At 44.4% G+C, this 23,735-nt stretch overlaps 4 protein-coding genes across 5 annotated transcripts; all 4 read right to left on the reverse strand.

The window, feature by feature from the left end:
- Positions 1-1,507: 1,507 nt before the first annotated feature.
- Positions 1,508-3,105, reverse strand: LOC121865994 (arrestin homolog). The gene is made up of 3 exons (XM_042365568.1): positions 3,003-3,105; positions 2,496-2,851; positions 1,508-2,383 (listed from the first exon to the last, which is right to left on the reverse strand). Exons 1-3 carry the CDS (start codon positions 3,043-3,045, stop codon positions 1,637-1,639), a joined length of 1,146 nt encoding a protein of 381 aa, XP_042221502.1. The 5' UTR covers positions 3,046-3,105; the 3' UTR covers positions 1,508-1,636.
- Positions 3,106-5,691: 2,586 nt separating this feature from the next.
- On the reverse strand, positions 5,692-7,393 carry LOC121865993 (arrestin homolog). Its single transcript, XM_042365566.1, has 3 exons — positions 7,297-7,393; positions 6,738-7,093; positions 5,692-6,625 (listed from the first exon to the last, which is right to left on the reverse strand). The coding sequence occupies exons 1-3, from the start codon at positions 7,337-7,339 to the stop codon at positions 5,876-5,878; spliced, it is 1,149 nt and encodes a 382-aa protein (XP_042221500.1). The 5' UTR covers positions 7,340-7,393; the 3' UTR covers positions 5,692-5,875.
- A 2,839-nt stretch (positions 7,394-10,232) lies between these two features.
- On the reverse strand, positions 10,233-12,309 carry LOC121865992 (arrestin homolog). Its single transcript, XM_042365565.1, has 3 exons — positions 12,189-12,309; positions 11,234-11,589; positions 10,233-11,121 (listed from the first exon to the last, which is right to left on the reverse strand). The coding sequence occupies exons 1-3, from the start codon at positions 12,229-12,231 to the stop codon at positions 10,372-10,374; spliced, it is 1,149 nt and encodes a 382-aa protein (XP_042221499.1). The 5' UTR covers positions 12,232-12,309; the 3' UTR covers positions 10,233-10,371.
- Positions 12,310-12,789: 480 nt separating this feature from the next.
- On the reverse strand, positions 12,790-22,416 carry LOC121865995 (glucose dehydrogenase [FAD, quinone]-like). 2 transcript variants are annotated; one of them, XM_042365569.1, is made up of 14 exons: positions 22,310-22,416; positions 20,452-20,610; positions 19,942-20,147; positions 18,822-19,011; positions 18,554-18,688; positions 18,103-18,224; positions 17,577-17,633; positions 17,063-17,176; positions 16,506-16,662; positions 16,134-16,294; positions 15,708-15,885; positions 15,315-15,388; positions 14,804-14,955; positions 12,790-13,968 (listed from the first exon to the last, which is right to left on the reverse strand). In XM_042365569.1, exons 1-14 carry the CDS (start codon positions 22,383-22,385, stop codon positions 13,827-13,829), a joined length of 1,923 nt encoding a protein of 640 aa, XP_042221503.1. In that variant the 5' UTR covers positions 22,386-22,416; the 3' UTR covers positions 12,790-13,826. The 2 variants fall into 2 exon arrangements, with proteins under 2 accessions (XP_042221503.1, XP_042221504.1); XM_042365570.1 differs by having other exon boundaries at positions 12,799-12,905.
- Positions 22,417-23,735: the final 1,319 nt, after the last annotated feature.

Here is a 23,735-nt window from a genome sequence, read left to right on the forward strand (position 1 = left end):
GTAACTCTCGACAGGAGATGCCATGCACAGGCCAACCGGCCTATTGCAGACTCCTCATGTTCTTATGTTCTTCTCCATATCTTAATTAAGAGGTATGGCCGTCGTACGCAGAACAAGAACTGCTCTTATTTACATCACGTAGTCCAGGGAAAAAGGGGGCGGGGGGAACGGGAGGAGGGGGGAGTGCAATTCAGCATGACAAGACGCCAACCACCACATCTAGTTATCACAACACCTGCAGTTTCCCAGTCCTCCCTCCACACGGGCCTCTGTTGCTCAGATCACAATTTTCTTCAATCTACAAATTTTAGGGTAAACTTAACTATTTTTACTTGTCATTGGATGCGTTTCTGTTTGTTATGTATTGTTGTGTTATTGTGGGGTGTTATATAGGGCATTTGGACACTGATTATTCCCGTTTTCTTTAATAACTCAGATGTTAAGGTAAAGTTGATTATATTTCATGCACTTCGTCTTAATAATGTCCATAAGGCCCTGAGGTGCATAACTATATTGTCTTATTGTATTGTCTGCTTGTCTGTCTGTCTGCCTGTCTAACACACACACACACACACACACACACACACACACACACACACACACACACACACACACAAAAGTAACCTCGAATATAGACATTGAGGTCCGTCCGTCCGTCCGTCTATATGAAACCAAACACATTGTCCTCACGATAACTTGTCTTCCTTACGTCATATCACAGCCACGGGAGGCTTCACATTGTCTCACTGTTCAGTCCTCAAAACTTCTTCATCAATCAATAGTTCATTAACGGTGTATGTAAGTTCCACCATGTTTTTCACTACAATGTTACAGCAAAGAATATTTTTTTAGCATTAAATTGTTAATATTTTATTGTCTAATCATCACTACATATAACACCATCCATCATCACTACATATAACACCATCCATCATCACTACATATAACACCATCCATCATCACTACATATAACACCATCCATCATCACTACAGATAGGTAAAGTAGTTTTCGAGATTCTCGTGCGGACACACAAACAAACGGACACAAACACACACAAACGGACACACACACACAGACACAAACGGACACACACACACACACACACACACACACACACACACACAAACAACCAGACATACTTCTTTGTTTTATATAGATATATTAAATATTAAGTTTTATTTTGTTTTTAAGTTATTATTGTTGTTTATTATCAACTCTTCCTCAAGTGGAGAAGATGATAATATAAATCCTTAGACTACGATCACAGTTCAAAGTTAATTGTAATAAAGGTGTTGGAATTACACTGGCAGGTCGTTAAGACCTCCGTTGTTGTCCTGAGGTGAGGTTTGGTTAGGTTAGGTCAGGTCAGGTTTGGTTAGGTTAAGTTAGGTCAGGTCAGGTTTGGTTAGGTTAAGTTAGGTTTGGTTAGGTCAGGTTTGGTTAGGTTAAGTTAGGTTAGGTTAGGTCAGGTTTGGTTAGGTTAAGTTAGGTTTGGTTAGGTCAGGTTTGGTTAGGTCAGGTTTGGTTAAGTTAGGTTATGGTCTTGTGTTTACAGTTTTAGTGTTGATGGTAAACAAACGAGAGTCTCTGGTGTTAACTATAAGAGACACAAAGGCGAGACCGATAGTGTTTTGTTTAGTCATCGAGGACAGACTGACCGCGTCTAAGACGATTGAACTCCTCAAACTCGAAGTCATTGGAGTGAGTCTTCCTGAGAGGCGGCCTCTGGGTGCTGGGGTCAGGGTGCATCAGCTTGAAGGGAAGGTCAGCAGCCAGTTCTCCACCAATGGCGCCACAGTTGAGCTTCACACGGAGAGAGTAGGACACGATAATGCCCAAGGCGTCATTGACGTTCTTACCGGTTGCCGCCATGGTGGAGGAAGCGAGGTTGGCGTCCTGGTCTTTGATCCGGCCATCAAGAGCGATGCCGAAGCGCTTCTGGTTGGAGGAGGCGACAGGAGTGAGAGAGAAGGTCTTGTTGAAGTTGGCTCCAGGGGTGATGGGGCAGCCCTCACGGGACTCAAGGGACGACACAACACGACTAAAGTGGCTGTTGGTCATGGTCACCTCCATATGCTGGACGACCTGAGCCTTGATGTTCTTCACCGTCTTCTTGGAGCAGTTGTTGATGGAGAGTTTAGCCTCTACAGCTTGACCGTGACAGAAGACCTCCCTGTTGAGGCTGACCTCCATGTTGAGGCGGCCAGGAGAGAGCGTGAAGCCCTTACTCACCAGAGTCTGAGGCTGGCGGATGTTGGCCTGCACGGTGTAGAACTGAACCTTACGGACGGCGAAGCTGACAGAGTTTCGCCTGTGGGGGTTCTCCTCCTTGCGGTCAGCCACGTAGATCCTCAGGTCGAAGGTTACACCAAGAGGCTGAGCCTGTTGGTTAAATGAGTCTTTAAGTTAACATATAATGTAAGCCTTAACATTAGTGGGTAGTTGTTTGAGCCTTAATGTTAGAGTTAAGTAACTGAGGAGGAACAATACTTACAGAAGTATCGTCGCCACTCTCGAGGGTGACGGAGCAGGGGGCGGTCTGGGGGAGAGTGACAGTGAAGGCGTGGGCGTTGCCGCCCAGCTTCTTGATGAGACGCTCCTGAACATCAGTGAGTTCCTCGGTATTAACATTGGGAGCAACTTCGGTGTTCACCACCTCCATCTCCTTGCTGAAGTGAAGTCCCATGACCTCATCTTCCTCCCGACCGTAGCGGTAGGTGACCGCCACACGGGCGTACACCCGCCTGCCGCGGAGGTAGTCATTGTCCACAACAACCACGCCGTCCACGGGGGACGTGTGGGTGATGTGGTCGACGAAGTCCCGCCGACTTAAGTACGCGGTGACCTTACCTGTGGCGGGAGAGAACCATCAGTGTTGTGTGTTAATGATGCTTCATTACCAACAGTGTGGCATCATGTGAGACAACTACTGCACATGTAATGGTGTGTTAGTCGCCTCATACAGTAGTGAAGAAGGGAAGCTCCTTCTCATCAAGCTAACCATTAGGGGCAGTCTTCTTGTAGACCTTGACGGCGACAGCCATGAACACTGACGACACCACCACGACAGACTGGTGCCGCTCACACCCCCGGCCACCACCACGACAGACTGGTGCCGCTCACCCACCCACGACAAGACTGGTGCGCTCACCCAGCACACCACGACAGACTGGTGCCGCTCACACCAGGCCACCACCACGACAGACTGGTGCCGCTGCACCAACCACCGGCAGACTGGTGCCTGCCACCACAGGCTGTTGCTCACACCCCGCCACCACCGCCAGACTGGTGCCGCTCACACCCAGGCCACCACCACGACAGACTGGTGCCGCTCACCCCACCACCACCGCGACAGACTGGTGCCACTCCACCCGGCCACCACCGACAGACTGGTGCTCCCACCCCCGCCACCACCACGACAGACTGGGCTGAACACTCACACCAGGCCACCACCACGCCACACCTCCCGTGATCCTGTTAGTGACGGCCCTCTTCCTCCTCCACACCTTCACGCACCCACCTAACTTTATTGAACCTTTCTTGTATGTGTCTCCTTGGTGTTTGTGTACGTGTAATATCATTGTGTGTGTGTGTGTGTGTGTGTGTGTGTGTGTGTGTGTGTGTGTGTGTGTGTGTGTGTGTGTGTGTGTGTGTGTGTGTGTGTGTGTGTGTGTGTGTGTGTGTGTGTGTGTGTGTGTGTGTGTGTAGAGTGTTTTTCACTAATCTAATAACTCAACCTGACAACTCACATGACCAAAATAGTAAAATTCTTCACGTGGTTGCAGACGTCATCTAGATTCTTCCCTGTACAGCAATCCAGGAAGCCATCGAGAGGTGGAAGCGACCTGAGACCGTAAATAGCAGGTGTGAGGGGGGAGCATAACACACCTGTAACACCTTTACTAACACCTGTATGATGGTGCCACAAAGTGTCATTGATAATCTAATATGACACCACTGTTGATTATAGTGGTTGTGTTGTGTGATGGTGTCTGGTTGTGTATGATGGTGTGCTGATAGTATCCCGATGGTGTCTGATGGTGTATCATGGTGTCCTGTTTCACTATAATGTCCAAACCAGACATTTCGTTGTTTACGTTAATTAGGACACTTGACTCCTCTCTTAATTAAATAGGTGTGAGGTTAAGTGCAATAATAAGTGTGATTATAAATGTTAAAATAAGTAATAAGTGTTAAAATAAGTGTTAAAATAAGTAATAAGTTATAATAAGGGTTAAAGTAAGTAGTAAGTGTAATAATAAGTGTTAAAATAAGCAATAAGTGTTATAATAAGGGTTAAAGTAAGTAGTAAGTGTAATAATAAATGTTAAAATAAGTAATAAGTGTTATAATAAGTGTTAAAATAAGTAATAAGTGTTATAATAAGTGCTAAAGTGATCAGATTCCAGTAGTTATATAAGATAGAGTAATTCATTAATGTATTATGTATTCTGAGTGAGAGTACAGGAGTGTATGATTGTATTGTTGTATTCATATTGTATTCCTGGTACACATGATGCAGCATACAGTCATACCAACACGTGTAGGTGTTTGTCAGAGTGAAAATAACAACAACTGGACGTTTTTTATCGATTTATTAACAAAAAAAAATAAATAAGTCATAATTTCAGAGTCAAGAACAAGAAAGTATTAAATAATTTGATAAGATAATTTTAATTTAGTAGATGGCGATGTGACGAGTATGATAATTTACAGAGGCGGACTGGCGGGCGGCGGTGGAGGAGAGGAAAGTCTTACTCAGAGTGTCCTTGTTGGTGCTGAGATCAAGGTGCATCAGGAAGGTTAGTGGTCAGTTCTCCACCAATGGCGATACAGTTGAGAGAGACTTACAGACAGACAGACAGACAGACAGACAGAGGCACAAACAAGAAGAGACTCTACACACACACACACACACCCACACACACACACACACACACCTGTTGACATTAACCAGCACAGTTCATTGACGCAGATAGAACAATTTACAAAGACAATGTGAATCTACTCAATCGCCTGGGACCACCTGTATGATACTATCGGCACCGAGGAAATACTCTACCTCTCTTTTATATGTACATGTGTTTGTTGATAGTAATTTTATTTGCTTGTTTGTATGTATGTATATATATATACAAGTTTTACTGAGATAATTAATTCGATCAAGTTACTTCCTGAACAAATATTTCATCATTTTTGGTTATTTCCTAAAATGATTCGTCCCTAAGTGGAAGAAAATGTATCACTTGTTCAATAACTCAAGTAATGAACTTATTTTAAAGATATTGTTTATAAATAGTCCGCATTAAGTATTATACGTGACGTCAGAATACCTACTGTGACGTCATCATCCACCTGGGTATGTCAATTAGATCTTGAATAATATCATTGTGTCGCCCAGGAAGTGAGAGTGGTGAGGTGTAATGTGACACTGAAAGACAGGAGCTATTATGGCAGCTGGGTAGTGCGAGTATTGGTGAAGGTTTACACAGACTGAGATGGTTTGGTCAACTGTCACGAGAGCCAGAGACAGGACACGGGGAGAGGCTGTAAGAAATTATCCCAGAGTTAAGAAGTCATTGAGAGAAACAGAGATGACAGCCTTGGGGAGCTGCCTCAAGTGATCACGTCTGGCCTACACACGTGTGGATAATGGAGGGAAAATAATGCTGGTAATAAAGAGACATTGGTGAGGTGTTTGGTTTATTTTTTTTAGAAAATAATAATAACGATAAACTATAAACTTAGAATAATTAGATAAACAAAAACATTGTTAAAATAAATCAAAAAATAAGAAGCCGAATGAAGGTCAACAAAAACGAAAGAACTTAAAGAAACTAAAGCGAGGGAGAGAAAGACTCAGGTGATTCCAGTTTATTCCTCAGCGACGGACTGGCCGCGGCGGAGTCGAGCAAATTCTTCGAACTCGAAGTTGTCGGTGGACTGCATCTTACGCAGGGTGGCCTTGGTGGCGGTGGGGTCAGGGTGCATCAGCTTGAAGGGAAGGTCAGCAGCCAGTTCTCCACCAATGGCGCCACAGTTGAGCTTCACACGGAGAGAGTAGGACACGATAATGCCCAAGGCGTCATTGACGTTCTTACCGGTTGCCGCCATGGTGGAGGAAGCGAGGTTGGCGTCCTGGTCTTTGATCCGGCCATCAAGAGCGATGCCGAAGCGCTTCTGGTTGGAGGAGGCGACAGGAGTGAGAGAGAAGGTCTTGTTGAAGTTGGCTCCAGGGGTGATGGGGCAGCCCTCACGGGACTCAAGGGACGACACAACACGACTAAAGTGGCTGTTGGTCATGGTCACCTCCATATGCTGGACGACCTGAGCCTTGATGTTCTTCACCGTCTTCTTGGAGCAGTTGTTGATGGAGAGTTTAGCCTCTACAGCTTGACCGTGGAAGTACACATCACGGTCGAGGCTGACCTCCATGTTGAGCTTACCGGGGGAGAAGGTGAAGCTCTTGCTGACCAAGGTCTGGGGCTGACGAGCGCTGGGCTGGGAAGAGGCGAACTGAACCTTACGGACGGCGAAGCTGACAGAGTTTCGCCTGTGGGGGTTCTCCTCCTTGCGGTCAGCCACGTAGATCCTCAGGTCGAAGGTTACACCAAGAGGCTGAGCCTGTTGGTTAAATGAGTCTTTAAGTTAACATATAATGTAAGCCTTAACATTAGTGGGTAGTTGTTTGAGCCTTAATGTTAGAGTTAAGTAACTGAGGAGGAACACTACTTACAGAAGTATCGTCGCCACTCTCGAGGGTGACGGAGCAGGGGGCGGTCTGGGGGAGAGTGACAGTGAAGGCGTGGGCGTTGCCGCCCAGCTTCTTGATGAGACGCTCCTGAACATCAGTGAGTTCCTCGGTATTAACATTGGGAGCAACTTCGGTGTTCACCACCTCCATCTCCTTGCTGAAGTGAAGTCCCATGACCTCATCTTCCTCCCGACCGTAGCGGTAGGTGACCGCCACACGGGCGTACACCCGCCTGCCGCGGAGGTAGTCATTGTCCACAACAACCACGCCGTCCACAGGGGACGTGTGGGTGATGTGGTCGACGAAGTCCCGCCGACTTAAGTACGCGGTGACCTTACCTGTGGGAAGAATCACAAACCTGTGTTATGTAATGTTAACAAGAGCGACGTGTGTATGGCCTGACGTGCCTAACACTGCACTGTACAGGTAACACTGTACTGTACACTCTACTAATAGTGAAGAGTTGTGTATAAGAGCAAGAGTTTGTTTACAGTACAGCTGGCCACAGTGATGGTGAGGTAGACCCTGAAGGTTGACTTACCATTAGGTGCAGTCTTCTTGAAGACCTTGACGGCGTTAACCATGGAAGTGAGTTGAGATGCGAGTTAAGAGAAGCGTCGAGAGAGTTGCTCAGTGTGAAGCTGGTGTAGAGGAGGTCGCCTCTTATACCCCGCCTACCCTCCCCACTGATCCTGTTAATATAAGCCTTTCTATTATTAGACCTACCAAGGCTGAAGCTGTTCCTTACGAGCAGGTGGGTACTACACACACACACACACACACACACACACACACACACACACAAAATTTAAATTCCCCCAAAAGACAATATTTTTCACTGTGTTATTCTTTTTAACTTTGACATTTATTAGCTGAATTAATAACTGTACATTGATCCGTGTTACCTGAGCTTTCCTGACAGGTGAACGAAGGTATGATTAAGTATGATGACTTAACCCCATGAGTATGATGACTTAACCCCCTGAGTATGATGACTTAACCCCCTGAGTATGATGAGTTAACCCTCTGAGTATGATGACTTAACCCCCTGAGTATGATGACTTAACCCCCTGAGTTATGATGACTTAACCCCTTGATAATGATGACTTAACCCCTTGAGTATGATGACTTAACCCCTTGAGTATGATGACTTAACCCCTTGAGTATGATGACTTAACCCCTTGAGTATGATGACTTAAATCCTTGATAACATAAGAACATAAGGAGTCTGCAATAGGCCGGTTGGCCTGTGCATGGCAGCTCCTGTCGAGAGTTACTACCACTCTCTATCATCCATGAATCTATCCAGCCTCCTTTTAAAACTTTCCAGCGTTCCAGCACTTATTACAAAGTTGCTAAGCTTGTTCCACTCGTCCACCACCCTATTTGTGAACCAGTTCCTTCCTATTTCCCTCCTAAACCTAAACTTATCCAACTTAAATCCATTGCTACGAGTCCTATCCTGCTCGGATACTATAAGAACTTTATCTATATCTCCTTTATTGATTTCTTTCACCCACTTAAATACTTCTGTCATATCTCCCCGCACTCTTCGTCTTTCTAGGGAAGGCACGTTTAGTTTATTTAACCTATCCTGATATGGAAGGTTTCTAAGTCCCGGAATCATTTTCGTCATTCTTCGCTGCACCGACTCTAGTGAATTGATATCCATTCTATAATAAGGGCACCAGAACTGAACCGCATAATGGAGGTGCGGCCTGACTAGCGCAAGATATAGTTGCAATAAGACCTCTGCACTCTTATTACTTACACTTCTAGATATAAAACCCAATACTCTGTTTGCTTTATTTCGAACATTAACGCACTGTTTTCTAGGCCGTAGGTCCGGGCTTACAAGTACCCCTAGGTCTCTTTCACAAGTCGACTTCTCTTGGTTGATGTTGTTAAGGCTGTATACATTGACAGTATTTGTTCTTCCAATATTAAGTACGCTGCACTTGCTGGTGTTGAATTTCATTTGCCATTTTTCTGACCACTCCTGCAGTTTATTTAAATCCTTCTGTAGTGCATTTGCATCGTGCCCTGAATTAATCTGCCGCCCTATTTTGGTGTCATCCGCAAACTTGCTTTTGTCACTGCTGATCCCAGTATCTAGATCGTTTATGTAGATTATGAACAAGAGTGGACCCAGTACTGACCCCTGGGGAACCCCACTGGTTACACAGCCCCACTCAGATTTAACACCATCTACGCTGACTCTCTGTGTTCTATCGGTGAGCCATGATTTTATCCAATTTAAAACTTTCCCCTCGATACCATGAGCCTTAATTTTTCTCAGAAGCCTCTGATGCGGTACTCTGTCAAACGCTTTGCTAAAGTCTAAGTAAATAACATCGTAATTTTCGTCATTATCTACTACCTCGAAGACTTTCCTAAAAAACGTCAGCAGATTTGTTAGACAAGATTTTCCCTTTGTAAACCCATGTTGAGAGTCGTAGATTAATTTGTTTTTCTCTAAATGCGATCGGATGCTATTTGCTATAATTGATTCAAGAAATTTCCCCACTACTGACGTCAAACTAATCGGTTGGTAATTTGACGCTGATGCTCTGTCTCCCTTTTTGAATATGGGTACAGTACTACATTTGCCTGTTTCCACAAGTGTGGCACAACTCCCGTGTCTAATGATTTTGTAAATAAATTTACGAGGGGTCCGCTAATCTGTTCCCCACACTCTTTCAAAACTCGAGGGAAAATTTCATCCGGCCCTGGGATTTTTTCTTCTTTAATTTATTTATCTTCTTAAGAACATCCTCTTTTCTGATAGTGATATTCTTTAATAATCACCTAACACCTGTGACTATGATGACTTAAACTTTTGAGTGTGATGACTAAACCCCTTGAATATGATGACCCCTTGAATATGATGACTTAACCCCTTGAGTATCTTATGCTAAATGGCGGTAATATATTTATCTTAAGCAAATCAGTTTGTTGTTTGTTTGTTTTTTTCATATATTAAATTTCGATTTTTTATTTCAGGCAACAGTGACAAGAAGAGTTGGTATCATTGGTCACTCGGTAATCACGTCATTATTTCCACCAATCAGCGGCCGGAGATTCATAGTTTCAGTGACTTCAAGGAAAGTTCTTCGTTTCAACAAATGATAATTAAGTTTTCATTTGGTACCCAGTCAGTGCCGTCCTTTCAAGCTCAGTACTGGAGGGGAGATCATTGACCAGGTTAGTGTCTTTTAATTCTGATTTTAATTACATATTTTTCTCTCTGCTTCAAATTCCTGCAGGTGGGGTGTAGATAGATAGGGTAGGAAGGTTCAAAATAGAGTGTGTGGGTGTGGAGTGAGTGTGTGGGCGTGGAGTGAGTGTGTGGATGTGAAGTGGGTATGGAGCATCACCTGTATAGTACCTGGCAGCCTCAGGTAATCAAGGTAGGCAGGTGTCTGACACATAGCACTGTACAGTAATAGCCTTTAGGTCCAGAATGAAAAACACGAATGAGGGTTTTTTTTTTCATAAATCAATGTACAGGAAGAGAACAGAATAAAGATAATATAATAAGTATCAGAGAGGAAGTAAAGCTGAAGAAATAAGATGGAAGAAAGGGGGAAGAACCTCAAGTCGTGTAGGTGACAGTTTATTCCTCAGCGACGGACTGGCCGCGGCGGAGTCGAGCAAATTCTTCGAACTCGAAGTTGTCGGTGGACTGCATCTTACGCAGGGTGGCCTTGGTGGCGGTGGGGTCAGGGTGCATCAGCTTGAAGGGAAGGTCAGCAGCCAGTTCTCCACCAATGGCGCCACAGTTGAGCTTCACACGGAGAGAGTAGGACACGATAATGCCCAAGGCGTCATTGACGTTCTTACCGGTTGCCGCCATGGTGGAGGAAGCGAGGTTGGCGTCCTGGTCTTTGATCCGGCCATCAAGAGCGATGCCGAAGCGCTTCTGGTTGGAGGAGGCGACAGGAGTGAGAGAGAAGGTCTTGTTGAAGTTGGCTCCAGGGGTGATGGGGCAGCCCTCACGGGACTCAAGGGACGACACAACACGACTAAAGTGGCTGTTGGTCATGGTCACCTCCATATGCTGGACGACCTGAGCCTTGATGTTCTTCACCGTCTTCTTGGAGCAGTTGTTGATGGAGAGTTTAGCCTCTACAGCTTGGCCGTGGAAGTACACATCACGGTCGAGGCTGACCTCCATGTTGAGCTTACCGGGGGAGAAGGTGAAGCTCTTGCTGACCAAGGTCTGGGGCTGACGAGCGCTGGGCTGGGAAGAGGCGAACTGAACCTTACGGACGGCGAAGCTGACAGAGTTTCGCCTGTGGGGGTTCTCCTCCTTGCGGTCAGCCACGTAGATCCTCAGGTCGAAGGTTACACCAAGAGGCTGAGCCTGTTGGTTAAATGAGTCTTTAAGTTAACATATAATGTAAGCCTTAACATTAGTGGGTAGTTGTTTGAGCCTTAATGTTAGAGTTAAGTAACTGAGGAGGAACAATACTTACAGAAGTATCGTCGCCACTCTCGAGGGTGACGGAGCAGGGGGCGGTCTGGGGGAGAGTGACAGTGAAGGCGTGGGCGTTGCCGCCCAGCTTCTTGATGAGACGCTCCTGAACATCAGTGAGTTCCTCGGTATTAACATTGGGAGCAACTTCGGTGTTCACCACCTCCATCTCTTTGCTGAAGTGAAGTCCCATGACCTCATCTTCCTCCCGACCGTAGCGGTAGGTGACCGCCACACGGGCGTACACCCGCCTGCCGCGGAGGTAGTCATTGTCCACAACAACCACGCCGTCCACGGGGGACGTGTGGGTGATGTGGTCGACGAAGTCCCTCCGACTTAAGTACGCGGTGACCTTACCTGTGGGAAGAATCACAAAATAAAGCGTACAGAAGTTGGCGGCAGGATCGTGACACAATGGCCGTCAGTGATGTTGTGTATAAGAGAGTCTCCTCTGTACCTATCATGTTGTGTATAAGAGAGTCTCCTCTGTACCTATCATGTTGTGTATAAGAGAGTCTCCTCTGTACCTATCATGTTGTGTATAAGAGAGTCTCCTCTGTACCTATCATGTTGTGTATAAGAGAGTCTCCTCTGTACCTATCATGTTGTGTATAAGAGTGTCTCCTCTGTACCTATCATGTTGTCTCCTCTATGTCTTGCAGCCTGACCCCATGTTATCCTTGTGTCCCTGACCCTCCACGTGCGTCTCTCCTGACACTGTTGGTCTCAACCCTTCCCTCCACATGCCTGAACAATCTCAGTCTGTCTCTCCACCAAACCTCCCAAGCCCCACCTGACGTAGCATGATTCACACCGTCTAAGTAAACTACAGATCGATAATAATTATTGTGGTTTGACATATTGAAGTAAAAGTTTATTTAATCACAATATTGAGAATAATAAATAAGTTCGCTCGGCTCTCCGAACATAACACTACTGTACTGTACTGTACTCACCATTAGGGGCAGTCTTTTTGAAGACCTTGACGGCGTTAACCATTAGTTATAGTAATGGGTTGAGAGAGAGAGAGAGAGAAGTGACTGGTGACGACTGTCTTGAGGAGCTGTTGGCTGTGACAAGTGGTGGTGCGCCTTATATATTTCTCTTACCTCCCCTACACCCTCTTCACCACCCATCTGTGTGTTGATCGTGTTAGTGTGAGGGCCTCGTGGAAACCTTTTAAGTCAGTGTTGTTAAGAGTTAATAAAGGCTTCCCTACTGCTGACGATACATACTGCACCATCACGAGGTACTGTACAGTAACCATACAGCCCTGCGTCTCAACTCTGACGAGGTCTTGTGGGCTGATTTACAAGGTCTTTTTCTTTAAGTTACTGGTTGTAAAGTTTTCCCTTGAATTATTATTATTATTATTATTATCATTGGTAGTATTAGTTGTAGTAAGGATTAAGGATTTCGTAGTTGTTTTAAGGGATTTTAGGTCCATTTAACACACTACATTTTCTTTATCAATATTTCTTGAGGATGTTATCGATAATATGAGGAAAAATATAACACAAATTATTGAGAAATTTTTTTTATTTCTGATACAAGGATTATTGATACATACATACATACATACATGCATACATACATACATACATCATGAAGGAGGACTCATAAGACCTTGTAGTCGAGGGCGTGACCTAATCTTGACCTTGTTGGTGACTCACCTGTGAAGAACTTGAGGTAAACTTGTATGACAGCTGAGGAGTGTAAGGACATACATACATACATACATACATACATACATACATACATACATACATACATACATACATACCTACCTCTCCCTCTCACCATTGAAGGACAGAAAGGGTTAAATAAGACAATAATAATTAAGGTAATCAACTCAGGTGTGGACTTAACTTACCTGTTAATTAGTGTGAAACTCCAGCCAAATTTATATACTTAATTTATATACAACATTCGTGTTTATATAGTTAATTTATATTAGTAAATTATGTAGATAATATATAGATAATTTATATTAGTTATTTATGTATCAAATTCATGAAAATAATTTATATAACTAATGTATAGATAAATTTTTATTATAACAAATATTCTAGAATCCAGGAAGTATATGGAAATTTATATATATACACAATGAAGGGGAGTTATATCACTAAAGGTGTTTATAAAAATAATACGAATATATACAGCATAATATAACTTCTATAAACTACGATAGATAAGAGAGCAGACAGTGTATATACATTGATGTGTATGATATAGTCCAGATAGATATAGGTTTAAGAAATATATACATTATGAATGATTTATATACACAAGCTTGCAGGGGTAGCTAAGGAAACTATATACATTGTAAACTATTTATATATGTACATTTATACACTGTATGAATATATTCTTTATACGTTCATACTAATAGGAATTTATATCAAGATTAATATATATAAAATTTACTCTTAACTAACCTAAACTAACCTAAGCTAACATTAACCTAAGGCAACATAACCAAATCTAACCTAACCAAACACTAAAAAATCATCAATATAGCACTTGTGATAAATTAACACTGTTATTATACTCTCTACACATCAGCCAGAGGAGAGAGAGAGGAGACGTCCTTATCTGGCAGAGGTCCAGTCCTGTTTGATGACGTCAGCGGCACGTTCAGCTATCATAATAATGGCGGCCATGGGGTTGCCAGACACCACCACTGGCATAACTGAAGCGTCCACCACTCTCACACCTGCTACTCCACGTAACCTGGTGAGTGTGAGAGGTAGAGTGTGTGAGAGGTAGAGTGTGTGAGAGGTAGAGTGTGTGAGAGGTAGAGTGTGTGAGAGGTAGAGTTGTGTGAGAGGTAGAGTGTGTGAGAGGTAGAGTGTGTGAGAGGTAGAGTGTGTGAGAGGTAGAGTGGTGGAGAGGTGTAGAGAGGTAGAGTGTGTGAGAGGAGGTAGAGTGTGTAGAGAGTAGAGTGTGTGAGAGGTAGGAGTGTGAGAGGTAGAGTGTGTGAGAGAGTGTGTGAGAGGTAGAGGTGTGAGAGAGTGGAGGTAGAGTGTGAGAGAGTAGAGAGTGTGTGAGAGGTAGAGTGTGAGAGGTAGAGTGTGTGAGAGGTAGAGTGTGTGAGAGGTAGAGTGTGTGAGAGGTAGAGTGTGTGAGAGGTAGAGTGTGTGAGAGGTAGAGTGTGTGAGAGGTAGAGTGTGTGAGAGGTAGAGTGTACTCCCTTGAATGTATGAACTATAATATAAAAGGGAGAGATGGACAGACAGACAGAGCAACAGACCCACAGACAGACACAAACAGACCCAGAGACAGACAGAGAAACACCCCAGAGACAGACCCACAGACAGACACCCCCAGAGACAGACAGACAGACAGTGAAACACCCCCAGAGACAGACCCACAGACAGACACCCCCAGAGACAGACAGACAGACAGGCAGTGAAACACCCCCAGAGACAGACCCAGAGACAGACCCCCCCAGAGACAGACAGACAGGCAGTGAAACAGACCCAAAGACAGACACCCCCAGAGACAGACAGACAGACAGGCAGTGAAACACCCCCAGAGACAGACCCAGAGACAGTACAGTACTCACTTGAGCTCATCGTCCACCACGCTGTAAGGGTCAGAGGCGGGGCCCATCCTACAGGTGCCGGCGAAGTGGTAAAAGGTGGTGGCCATGTGGAGGACGTAACACCTCCAGTACTTGTCAGACCCGAACACCTTCCCGGCACACTCCTGCAGCGGCTGTGGTAGAGAGAGGACCTTAGCTGCTGTGGTTGAGAGAGGACCTTAGCTGCTGTGGTTGAGAGAGGACCTTAGCTGCTGTGGTAGAGAGAGGACCTTATCCTAGCTGCTGTGGTAGAGAGAGGACCGTAGCTGCTGTGGTAGAGAGAGTTTCAACCAATTCTAATAATTAAGTAGTTTCTCACACCTGATTGGCTGAGGGAAGGTAACTTGTCCCCTTATTGGCTAACAGGATAAATCAAGAGATCAATGATTGGTCTCCTAATTTGTCCGATAATTTTGTCCGGTAATTTTGTCCGATAATATTGTCCGTTAATTTTGTCTGATAATTTTGTCCGGTAATTTTCTCCTTTACTCACCTTGGCGTAGAGTTTAGCTCCGAGGGTTGAGGCCATGGCAGGTGTCTTACTTAACTGGACAGCCAACTTTATACCTGTACACATATTAAGATAGGTTAGGTTAGGTTTTGGTCAGGTTAGGACAGGTCAGATCAGGTTAGGACAGGTCAGGTCAGGTTAGGTCAGGTTAGGACAGGTCAGGTCAGGTTAGGACACGTAAGGTCAGGACAGGTCAGGTTAGGACAGGTCAGGTCAGGTCAGGTTAGGACAGGACAGGTCAGGTTAGCACAGGTCAGGTCAGGTTAGGTTCAAGGTATTTAATCAAGTGACACCTAAAAATAATAATATAACAATTAACATCACCTAAATAAAGTTAAATTAAGTTAACAGAAAGTAAAGGAGGTCAGGACTCACCGTTAACCAGGGTAGTGACGTCATCTGGGTGACTGAGGTAATTGGGGTCAATGATCATAGGTTGTAAGGGGTCACGGGAGGCCAAGGTGATTGACCCCCTGCTGAGAGGTCGCGTAAGGTAAGGCATTATGGTCATCCCCGGCCGGCCGAAGAGTGAACTGTAGTGTTGCAAGTATTTCTGCAAGGAAGGATGCAATTGCAATATGATAAACCTAGATTAAGTAAAATTGCAATTATTTGTACACAGACGAGTACTTTGCAATATGCCAAATGTAGATGAAATAACATATTGCAAGAGAGGTCAAGTTAATTCATAATGCAATTGCAGTATCACAAACTGAAATAGGAGATTACAACCATTTCTGCAATTGCAACACCATAAAGAGAAATGAATTGATATATTGCAACCAAAATAGTGTACATTACCTTGGTGTCTAATCCCAGTGCCACAGATGCTAAAATACCCTCTTGTGCCAAACCATTCGATGCCATAAACAACTGAATATCTGGCCAATAGGGGTCATGACCTGCCCCGTTTACTAGTGCCCAGGCGTGCCCGAAGTCACTCAGAGGCGTCGAGTATGACCCTGGAGGATGAGAAAGGGTAGAGGTCAAGTGTCATGTTTTTATTGATCTCTGTCTTGATGGGGGTATATTTCAAGGGTATATTTCAAGGGTATACTTCAAGGGTATACTATAATAATCTACTTCAGTATACTTTAGGGATATATAATGACTTTGTAACCTAACCTATAACTGTGAGCTATGACCCTAACCTAATACGACCTTTGACCTGACCTGTGCGGTGGTGGATGTAGTCGCTGACCATCTTAGGACTGGCGACGTTCAATACCCCAGTTGGTGACCCCGGGGGCAGCGTCCAGGTCAGCCCATAGAGACACACGTGGTCCTGAAGGTTCTGACCAACTCCGGGCAGGTCAACTACAACCTTCACCTGTGGGTATGGAGGTCAGGTGAGGTCATTTGATGTTATTTGGGGTATTTTGAAGTCATTTAGGGGTCAGTTGGGGTTAAGAAGACATGCGTATGATATTGGACACTCATTAGGACATACCCCATGATACTGGACACCCATTTGGACATACCCCATGATACTGGACACCCTTTAGGACATACCCCATGATACTGGACACCCTTTAGGACATACCCCATGATACTGGACACTCATTAGGACATACCCCATGATACTGGACACCCATTAGGACATACCCCATGATACTGGACACCCATTAGGACATACCCCATGATACTGGACACCCATTAGGACATACCCCCATGATACTGGACACCCATTAGGACATACCCCATGATACTGGACACCCATTAGGACATACCCCATGGCTGTTAAGATGGTCTCGATGTCCAACTCCAGACAACATCAATAACTTGGGTGAAGCGAGAGCACCTGCGGACATCACCACCTCCCTTTTGACGGACACCTTCCTCACCTGTCGAAAAATTGGACATCAAAGCTCATGACCCGTGTTTAGTTGATAGTGGACACCTACATTCATTCCTGTCTTCAGTTAAAAATGGGACATCAGAGTGCATTCTTGTGTTCAGGTAATAGTGGACACCTTAACTAATTCCTGTCTTAATTAAAATTGGACATCACAGCTGATTCCTGTCTTTAGTTAAAATGGGACACCTTATCTTATTCCTGTATATTTACAACTATTTACAAATACACAACTCATTCAATGCGTTATTTACAGTTTGTTTACAATTAACACATTCTAAATACATAAAAAAACTTAATGTAAATAATATAAGTAATTTAGTTACGTTATTTACATAATTTACAAAAGGTGAATGATTTACAGGTATTTAATTTACATTATTAATTACCTCGCCCTTATAAAGGTATTTTACACCTACGGCTCTCTTCTCCTGGTTGAAGATCACCTGTAGAGAAATAGATAGATGGTTACTTAGATAGATAGATAATTGATACGTATCGATAAATATACAAATAATGTTTAGAAAAAAAAAATATATACACGTTAATGGTCATGTTTGGTTAGGTTAGGTTAGATTAGGTGAGGTTAGGTTAGGTTAATTTTGGTTTGTATGTTAGATTAGATTAGGCTATGTTAAGTTAGGTTACATTAGTTTAGTCTAGGTTATGGTAAATTAAGTTAGGATTAGTTTAGTCTAGGTTAGGTTAAAATAAATTAGGATTAGTTTGGTCGAGGTTAGGTTAACTTAAATTAGGGTTAGTTTAGTCTAGGTTAGGATTAGTTTAGTCTATGTTAGGTTAGGTTAAATTAGGATTAGTTTAGTCTAGGTTAGGATTAGTTTAGTCTATGTTAGGTTAGTCTAAATTAGGATTAGTTTAGTCTAGGTTAAGTTAAATTACACCATTAAGACCCACCTTTAAGACAGTGGCGCCTGTGAGAATATGTAAATTGTGGCGTCTGGAGGCGGGGTTGAGGTAGGCCCGCGCTGTATGCCACCTCTCGCCGCCTCTCGTGGTGTACTCAGTCTTGGCGAACCCTAAAATATATACCTTAAACTTTAGGGATTTTAGTTTGAGGAGGGAAGGACTTGTGTTTGGGGTGAGAGGAGTGATGGAGAGACAGAGAGAGAGAGACAGTGGGAAATAATGAGAAAAAAGTAAGCAAAATCGATCTAGAGAGAGAAATATAAAGAAAGATAAAGACAGAACGAGAGATATTGAAACAGTCCAAAATACCTAAACAATAACTCAGGTGTAACCCCAAGGTGTTCCATACACAGGTTAATGACTCTAGTCTCACCTTTTGGGTCACCTCTTGGTAGTGATGACAGACAGACAGACAGACAGACAGACAGAGTTAACTCACCAATCTGCTCAGGACCGCTCGGATCTATTACTGAATAACCCAACTGCTCGCCAGCCTTGAGGAAAGCGCTGGTGAAGCCGTCATTCTCTTCGTCTGGCGTTACTGGGAGTGGTCCTTCTCGTCCATGGTAACTCTCTGCAACACCAGACACTCCGTTATTTACTCTTGCACTTCGTTATTTACTTATATACTTCGCTATTTACTTATATACTTCGTTATTCACTCATATACTTCGTTACTAACAACGACACACTGCAGCAGTACCCACCTGTAGAAGGACTTAAGGGGCCTCTGTATCCCTCCGCTTTCCTGAAGTAGGGGAGGACGGAGTCATAATCCCAGCCTCTGTTACCTAAGGCAGCCCAGTGGTCGTAATCCCGCCTGTTGCCTCGTACGTAGAGCATCCCGTTGATCGCTGACGACCCTCCTAGTACACGACCCTGGGGGACTGGACTACTCTGTGAGGGGTGAGAGAAGGAGGGGGGGGGGAGAGAGAAAGGGGGGGATAAACTGAGAGATCTACGAGTATCTATATCTATCTATTTATCTATCTATCTATCATTCAAACACAGTATTTCCAGGTAACTTTATGGTGTGTGGTTTCCGCTTGTATTATGTATTTTCCTTTTCACTTATTTCACCCAAAAAGTTGCACTCATTTCTCACATTATATCGCTCGGGCAGTGACCGAAAACAAGAGACTGAACACCCGATACTTAGGTAGATTTTGAGGTTTTTTTGTCACGTATTGTAAAGGTGTTAATTATTCACTCAGGTGTGTGTGTGGGGGGGAGGTGTGTGTGTGTCGGGGAGGTGTCGCGTGTGGGGGAGGTGTGTGTGTGAAGGAAAAGTTTAGCAGTGACGCCTAACCTAACCACATAACGAGACAAGATACCAAGGTTCCCCATCCAATCACAGGTAAAATAATCACCTTAATTGTCAAAGGTAAACTCCGTGACGTAGGCTAGTGAAAGGTGAAGAACAATTTGTCTCATTTCAACACTGAATGACTATTGGTAACGTCATTCCGTCGAATATTGGAAGGTGAATCGAGATGGTTGGTGAATGGTGAGTGACTGTTAAGAGAGAGAGAGAGAGGAGGGGGTGGTGCTGTAAAGACGTGTTGTGTGTGTGTGTGTGTGTGTGTAAGTTGAGAATAAGAACAAATATATATGAATATTTCTACCTGTTGTCAGTCTACAAGGGATAGCGGGCTCACCTCACCCACCTATAGTGAAGCGACCATAACACGGTATAACAAGTAGCCGGGAAGGGTGACAAGGGGCACAGGTAAGGACTTGTTTTTTTTTTCCTGTGTTAATTAAATGTCTTTGTGGGTCCTTAAGGGCGCTACTTTAACCACCACCACAAATACCACAATTACTCACCCTATTTCGGTAATTTCTGAGACCATGTCGTTGGGGATGGAGAAAGTAGTCCCAAGTACTTTCGCTGGGGAAGTAGAAGACCCGACTCAACCCCGGTACTATACTTTCCGGGGGTGGTTCACCTCCGGCTTCCAGTAGAAGTACTTTCCACTCAGGTACTTCCGATAGTCGTGCAGCCATAACGCAACCAGCAGTTCCTCCACCCACTTTCATCCAATGGAAAGTAGGGGGGGGTAGGTAAAGAGACGATTAGTTTAGATGAGAAGCTTTTCTCTCACACACACACAACACACACACACACAGTCTTCTTTTATAGACATTTGATTCCGTAATCGTTGTAGGCAGGTCGTAGAGATGATGGCAGTCGTTGTAGGCAGGTCGTACAGGTGAAAGGAGTCGTAGTTGTAGGCAGGTCGTAAAAGTGATGGCAGTCGTACAGGTGAAAGGAGTCGTAACCATAGACAGGTCGTCGTAACCATAGTCAAACACAATCCCAACCATTAACCTTACCTATAACGAAGTCGTAGTGATGTAGGAGTGTCGTAGGAGCTGGATAGGATCCTTGGTGAGCGCCTCGAAGGATCGCCAGCAGGAGGACCCGTAGGAGAGGTAGGACGGTGGGCAATAACCAGCGTACAGGGAGGTGGTCCAACATGGTGGTGTGGGGTCCTGAGTGTGAGAGAGAGGGAGAGAGATGATAATGAAAAAGAATGAGAGAAAATAATGAGAAAGAGTAATGAAATAAGAGAGGAATGTGTGATAGAAGAGAGAGGCTGACAGACAGACACACTTGCACAACTAAAAGGTCAACAACACAACACCGATCGATTCCTCAGCAGTGAGTGACCTTGTAGCTACACCACACAGTGAGAGATACTTGCCCTACACGACTCCTCTCTCTCCCACTGCCAACCAAGGTAGTATTTAAGAGAGGTGATGTCTCATAATTGTTTCCTGCATTTTAAGAAAGAAATGTTATTGTGCTTTTAAAAGACTTCTGGATGACTCATGCCAGCCTTGTATGTTATTATTATTGTTATTATTATAATAAAACAGTAGGGTGGTATAGATTAGCTAAAGCAGGTGTGAATAATTAGTCTCGACAGGTGACACACACGCACACACACAAACGATTAAGTTGAAAACGTGGGTGAAATCTGTTTACTTTCAAAATTGTGAATATCATTATGCTACGAGAGAGAGAGAGAGAGAGAGAGGCGGAAAAGGGGGTGAGAGATTGGTGTATCTAGAAAGGAAGAAATTTTTTAACATTCCAATTTTCAAGTACGTCACACCTTGCCTTGGAGCTTAATTGTACCCTGTAATACACACCTGTTGCCTCACTTCATTCGGTGTTGTGTCTGTTCCTCAAACCACTAATGTAGTAAAACACTTTCGTGTTATATATCGTGGATCACCTGAAGATTAGACGCCCTAGTTTATTTTACCTGAAGTTGTGGTTGGGTTAGGCTAATAATGGTAGGGGTTGATTTAACAGGCGCTATTAAACAGTTGCGACCGTATTTGCTTCTGTAGGGATTTGATTACCTGTCGAACGGGAAGGTATGCAAGAAAAAACAGTCCCTTGTATGTGTGTGTGTGTGTGTGTGTGTGTGTGTGTGTGTGTGTGTGTGTGTGTGTGTGTGTGTGTTCTTCATCTACTTAAATTTCTACTTATACTTAAATATCACCAGTACAGTAAGTGTTATTTTTAATGAACAAATGTTATATGTTATTTTGTTCTCCACCAGCTGCTGTTAAGTGTATCTAATTAAGGTAGAGTCTCTGTGTAGTTTGGGAGCCATTATTGGAAGGTTTTTCATGTATGTATGTATGTTTTAGTCACATCATATGCTTCCTTCCTCCTCCTCTACTTCCCTCCCTCCACTTCCCCATCCCTCCTCCACTCCTCCACTCCCCTCCACATCCCTCCCTCCACATCCCTCCCTCCCACTTCCCTCCCTCCCACATCCCCTCCCTCCACTTTCCCTACCTCCCACATCCCCTCCCTCCCCAACCTCCCTCCCACATCCCTCCCCTCCCCACATCCCTCCCTCCCCACATCCCTTCCTCATCCCTCCCTCCCACATCCCCTCCCACATCCCTCCCTCCACTTCCCTCCCTCCCACATCCCTCCCTCCACTTCCCTCCCACATCCCTTCCTCCCCCCTCCCTCCCCCCTCCCCTCATCCCTCCTCCCACATCCCTCCTCCTTCCCTCCCATCCCTCCCTCCCACCCCTCCCCTCCCACATCCCCTCCACCCCTCCCTCCCATCACCAGTTAAGATCTCTACTCAACTTAGGACCTCATAAGACTCCACCACTGACTCTGTCTTAAAACTTACGAGAAAAAAAAAAAAAAACTTACGATTTTTTGAAGACTGAACCAGGAGAGTAAACCACCTTCCGTACACCAGGTTAACACACAAGAAACTAAGTGGCATTTCTTCCTCGTTTCCTTCACCACTTAACCTTGTCTGTACAGGTAGGGCGGTGGGATATCGCTCTCTGATTGGCTGATGGTGTAGAGGTTGTTGAACTATATGTGGCTTGTGATTGGCTGAAGGAAAGCGATGGGGTTTTTTTTTTTCGGGTGTGTGTCGGTGGTCGAGAGGTTTGGAATAGGAGTGGTTTTAATGAAGAACTGTATTAGAATTGGGTGGGGGTAGATGAGGTGAGTGGGGGTGGATGGAGTGGTGGTAGTGTGTGTGTGTGTGTGTGTGTGTGTGTGTGTGTGTGTGTGTGTGTGTGTGTGTGGTACAGCAATTGACGATTGAGAGAGAAGAGACTAACAAAACACTTCCTTCTCAGTTGGCACCCGCATCCCCTGTATAGAAACGAGAGCTTGAAGACCTTCACCCTCACCCTTCCTCACCTCTTCTTCACTCTCCTTCACCCTTCCTCATCCTCCCTCACCCTCCCTCACCCTCCTACACTCTCCATCATCCTCCCTCATCTCCCTCACCCTCCTACACACTCCCCATCATTCTCCCCTCCCCTCCCTCACCCCTCCCCTACACTCCCATCATTCTCCCTCACCCTCCCCTCCCCACCCTCCTACACTCCCCATCATCCTCCCTCATCCTCCTCACCCTCCCTACCTCCCATCATTCTCACCCCGCCCCTCACCCTCCCCTCATTAACCCATTAACTTCACCACAATAATCGTCTACAAAATCACTTTACCATTTGGTTTTTATGATCGAATTTAATTTTTTTCACATTTTTTTATTTTCTTTTGCAATTTTTGACTGTCACTTCCGCCACAGTCGTAACAGCCTCTTACCTGTACTAGTAACGTGTTCTTACCTGTACTAGTGATTTACCTGTACTGAGTCATGTCAATAGGTGTGCGAGTCATGCCAATATTATGTGTGACGTATTGTGTGGTGATTGTGCTTGAGTTCTTGTTCGTGTTCTTGTTCGTGTTCTTATTATTATTTTCTTCTGCTTCATCATCGTTTGAGAGAGAGAGAGAGACTAACTGGTAATAAATAAATCGGAAGAAAAACTTGATCAGGTCAAAGGTGACTCTCTCTCTCTCTCTCTCTCTCTCTCTCGTTAAAATCAGTTGGTTAATTTATTTATAAAATATAATAATTTGGCTATGATTGATCTACCACGACTACTACCATTACCACCACCACTACTACTACCACCACTACTACCCATTACCACCACTACTACTACCCATTACCACCACCACTACTACCACAACAGCCTCATGACACACCACAATTTGCTAGTACGGTCCAACTACTATTTCCTGGTTAATTACGTAGGCTAGGTGAGGC

The sequence above is a fragment of the Homarus americanus genome, unplaced genomic scaffold (assembly GCF_018991925.1).
Source record: "Homarus americanus isolate GMGI-L3 unplaced genomic scaffold, GMGI_Hamer_2.0 scaffold37585, whole genome shotgun sequence".
NCBI classification, from domain to species: Eukaryota; Metazoa; Arthropoda; class Malacostraca; order Decapoda; family Nephropidae; genus Homarus; species Homarus americanus.

Excerpts from the sequence above, each read along its gene's own strand:
- LOC121865993 (XM_042365566.1), bottom strand. The coding sequence starts at position 7,339 with ATGGTTAACGCCGTCAAGGTCTTCAAGAAGACTGCACCTAATG. Across the intron at positions 7,094-7,296 it reads CAAGAAGACTGCACCTAATG|GTAAGGTCACCGCGTACTTA; the intron begins GTAAGTCAACCT and ends TTCTTCCCACAG. Across the intron at positions 6,626-6,737 it reads AGAGTGGCGACGATACTTCT|GCTCAGCCTCTTGGTGTAAC; the intron begins GTAAGTAGTGTT and ends TTTAACCAACAG.
- LOC121865995 (XM_042365569.1), bottom strand. The coding sequence starts at position 22,385 with ATGCCACTTAGTTTCTTGTGTGTTAACCTGGTGTACGGAAGGTGGTTT. Across the intron at positions 20,611-22,309 it reads GGTTCAGTCTTCAAAAAATC|GACCCCACACCACCATGTTG; the intron begins GTAAGTTTTTTT and ends TCTCACACTCAG. Across the intron at positions 13,969-14,803 it reads GTGGTGGACGATGAGCTCAA|GTTACGTGGAGTAGCAGGTG; the intron begins GTGAGTACTGTA and ends CACACTCACCAG.
- LOC121865992 (XM_042365565.1), bottom strand. The coding sequence starts at position 12,231 with ATGGTTAACGCCGTCAAGGTCTTCAAAAAGACTGCCCCTAATG. Across the intron at positions 11,590-12,188 it reads CAAAAAGACTGCCCCTAATG|GTAAGGTCACCGCGTACTTA; the intron begins GTGAGTACAGTA and ends TTCTTCCCACAG. Across the intron at positions 11,122-11,233 it reads AGAGTGGCGACGATACTTCT|GCTCAGCCTCTTGGTGTAAC; the intron begins GTAAGTATTGTT and ends TTTAACCAACAG.
- LOC121865994 (XM_042365568.1), bottom strand. The coding sequence starts at position 3,045 with ATGGCTGTCGCCGTCAAGGTCTACAAGAAGACTGCCCCTAATG. Across the intron at positions 2,852-3,002 it reads CAAGAAGACTGCCCCTAATG|GTAAGGTCACCGCGTACTTA; the intron begins GTTAGCTTGATG and ends CTCCCGCCACAG. Across the intron at positions 2,384-2,495 it reads AGAGTGGCGACGATACTTCT|GCTCAGCCTCTTGGTGTAAC; the intron begins GTAAGTATTGTT and ends TTTAACCAACAG.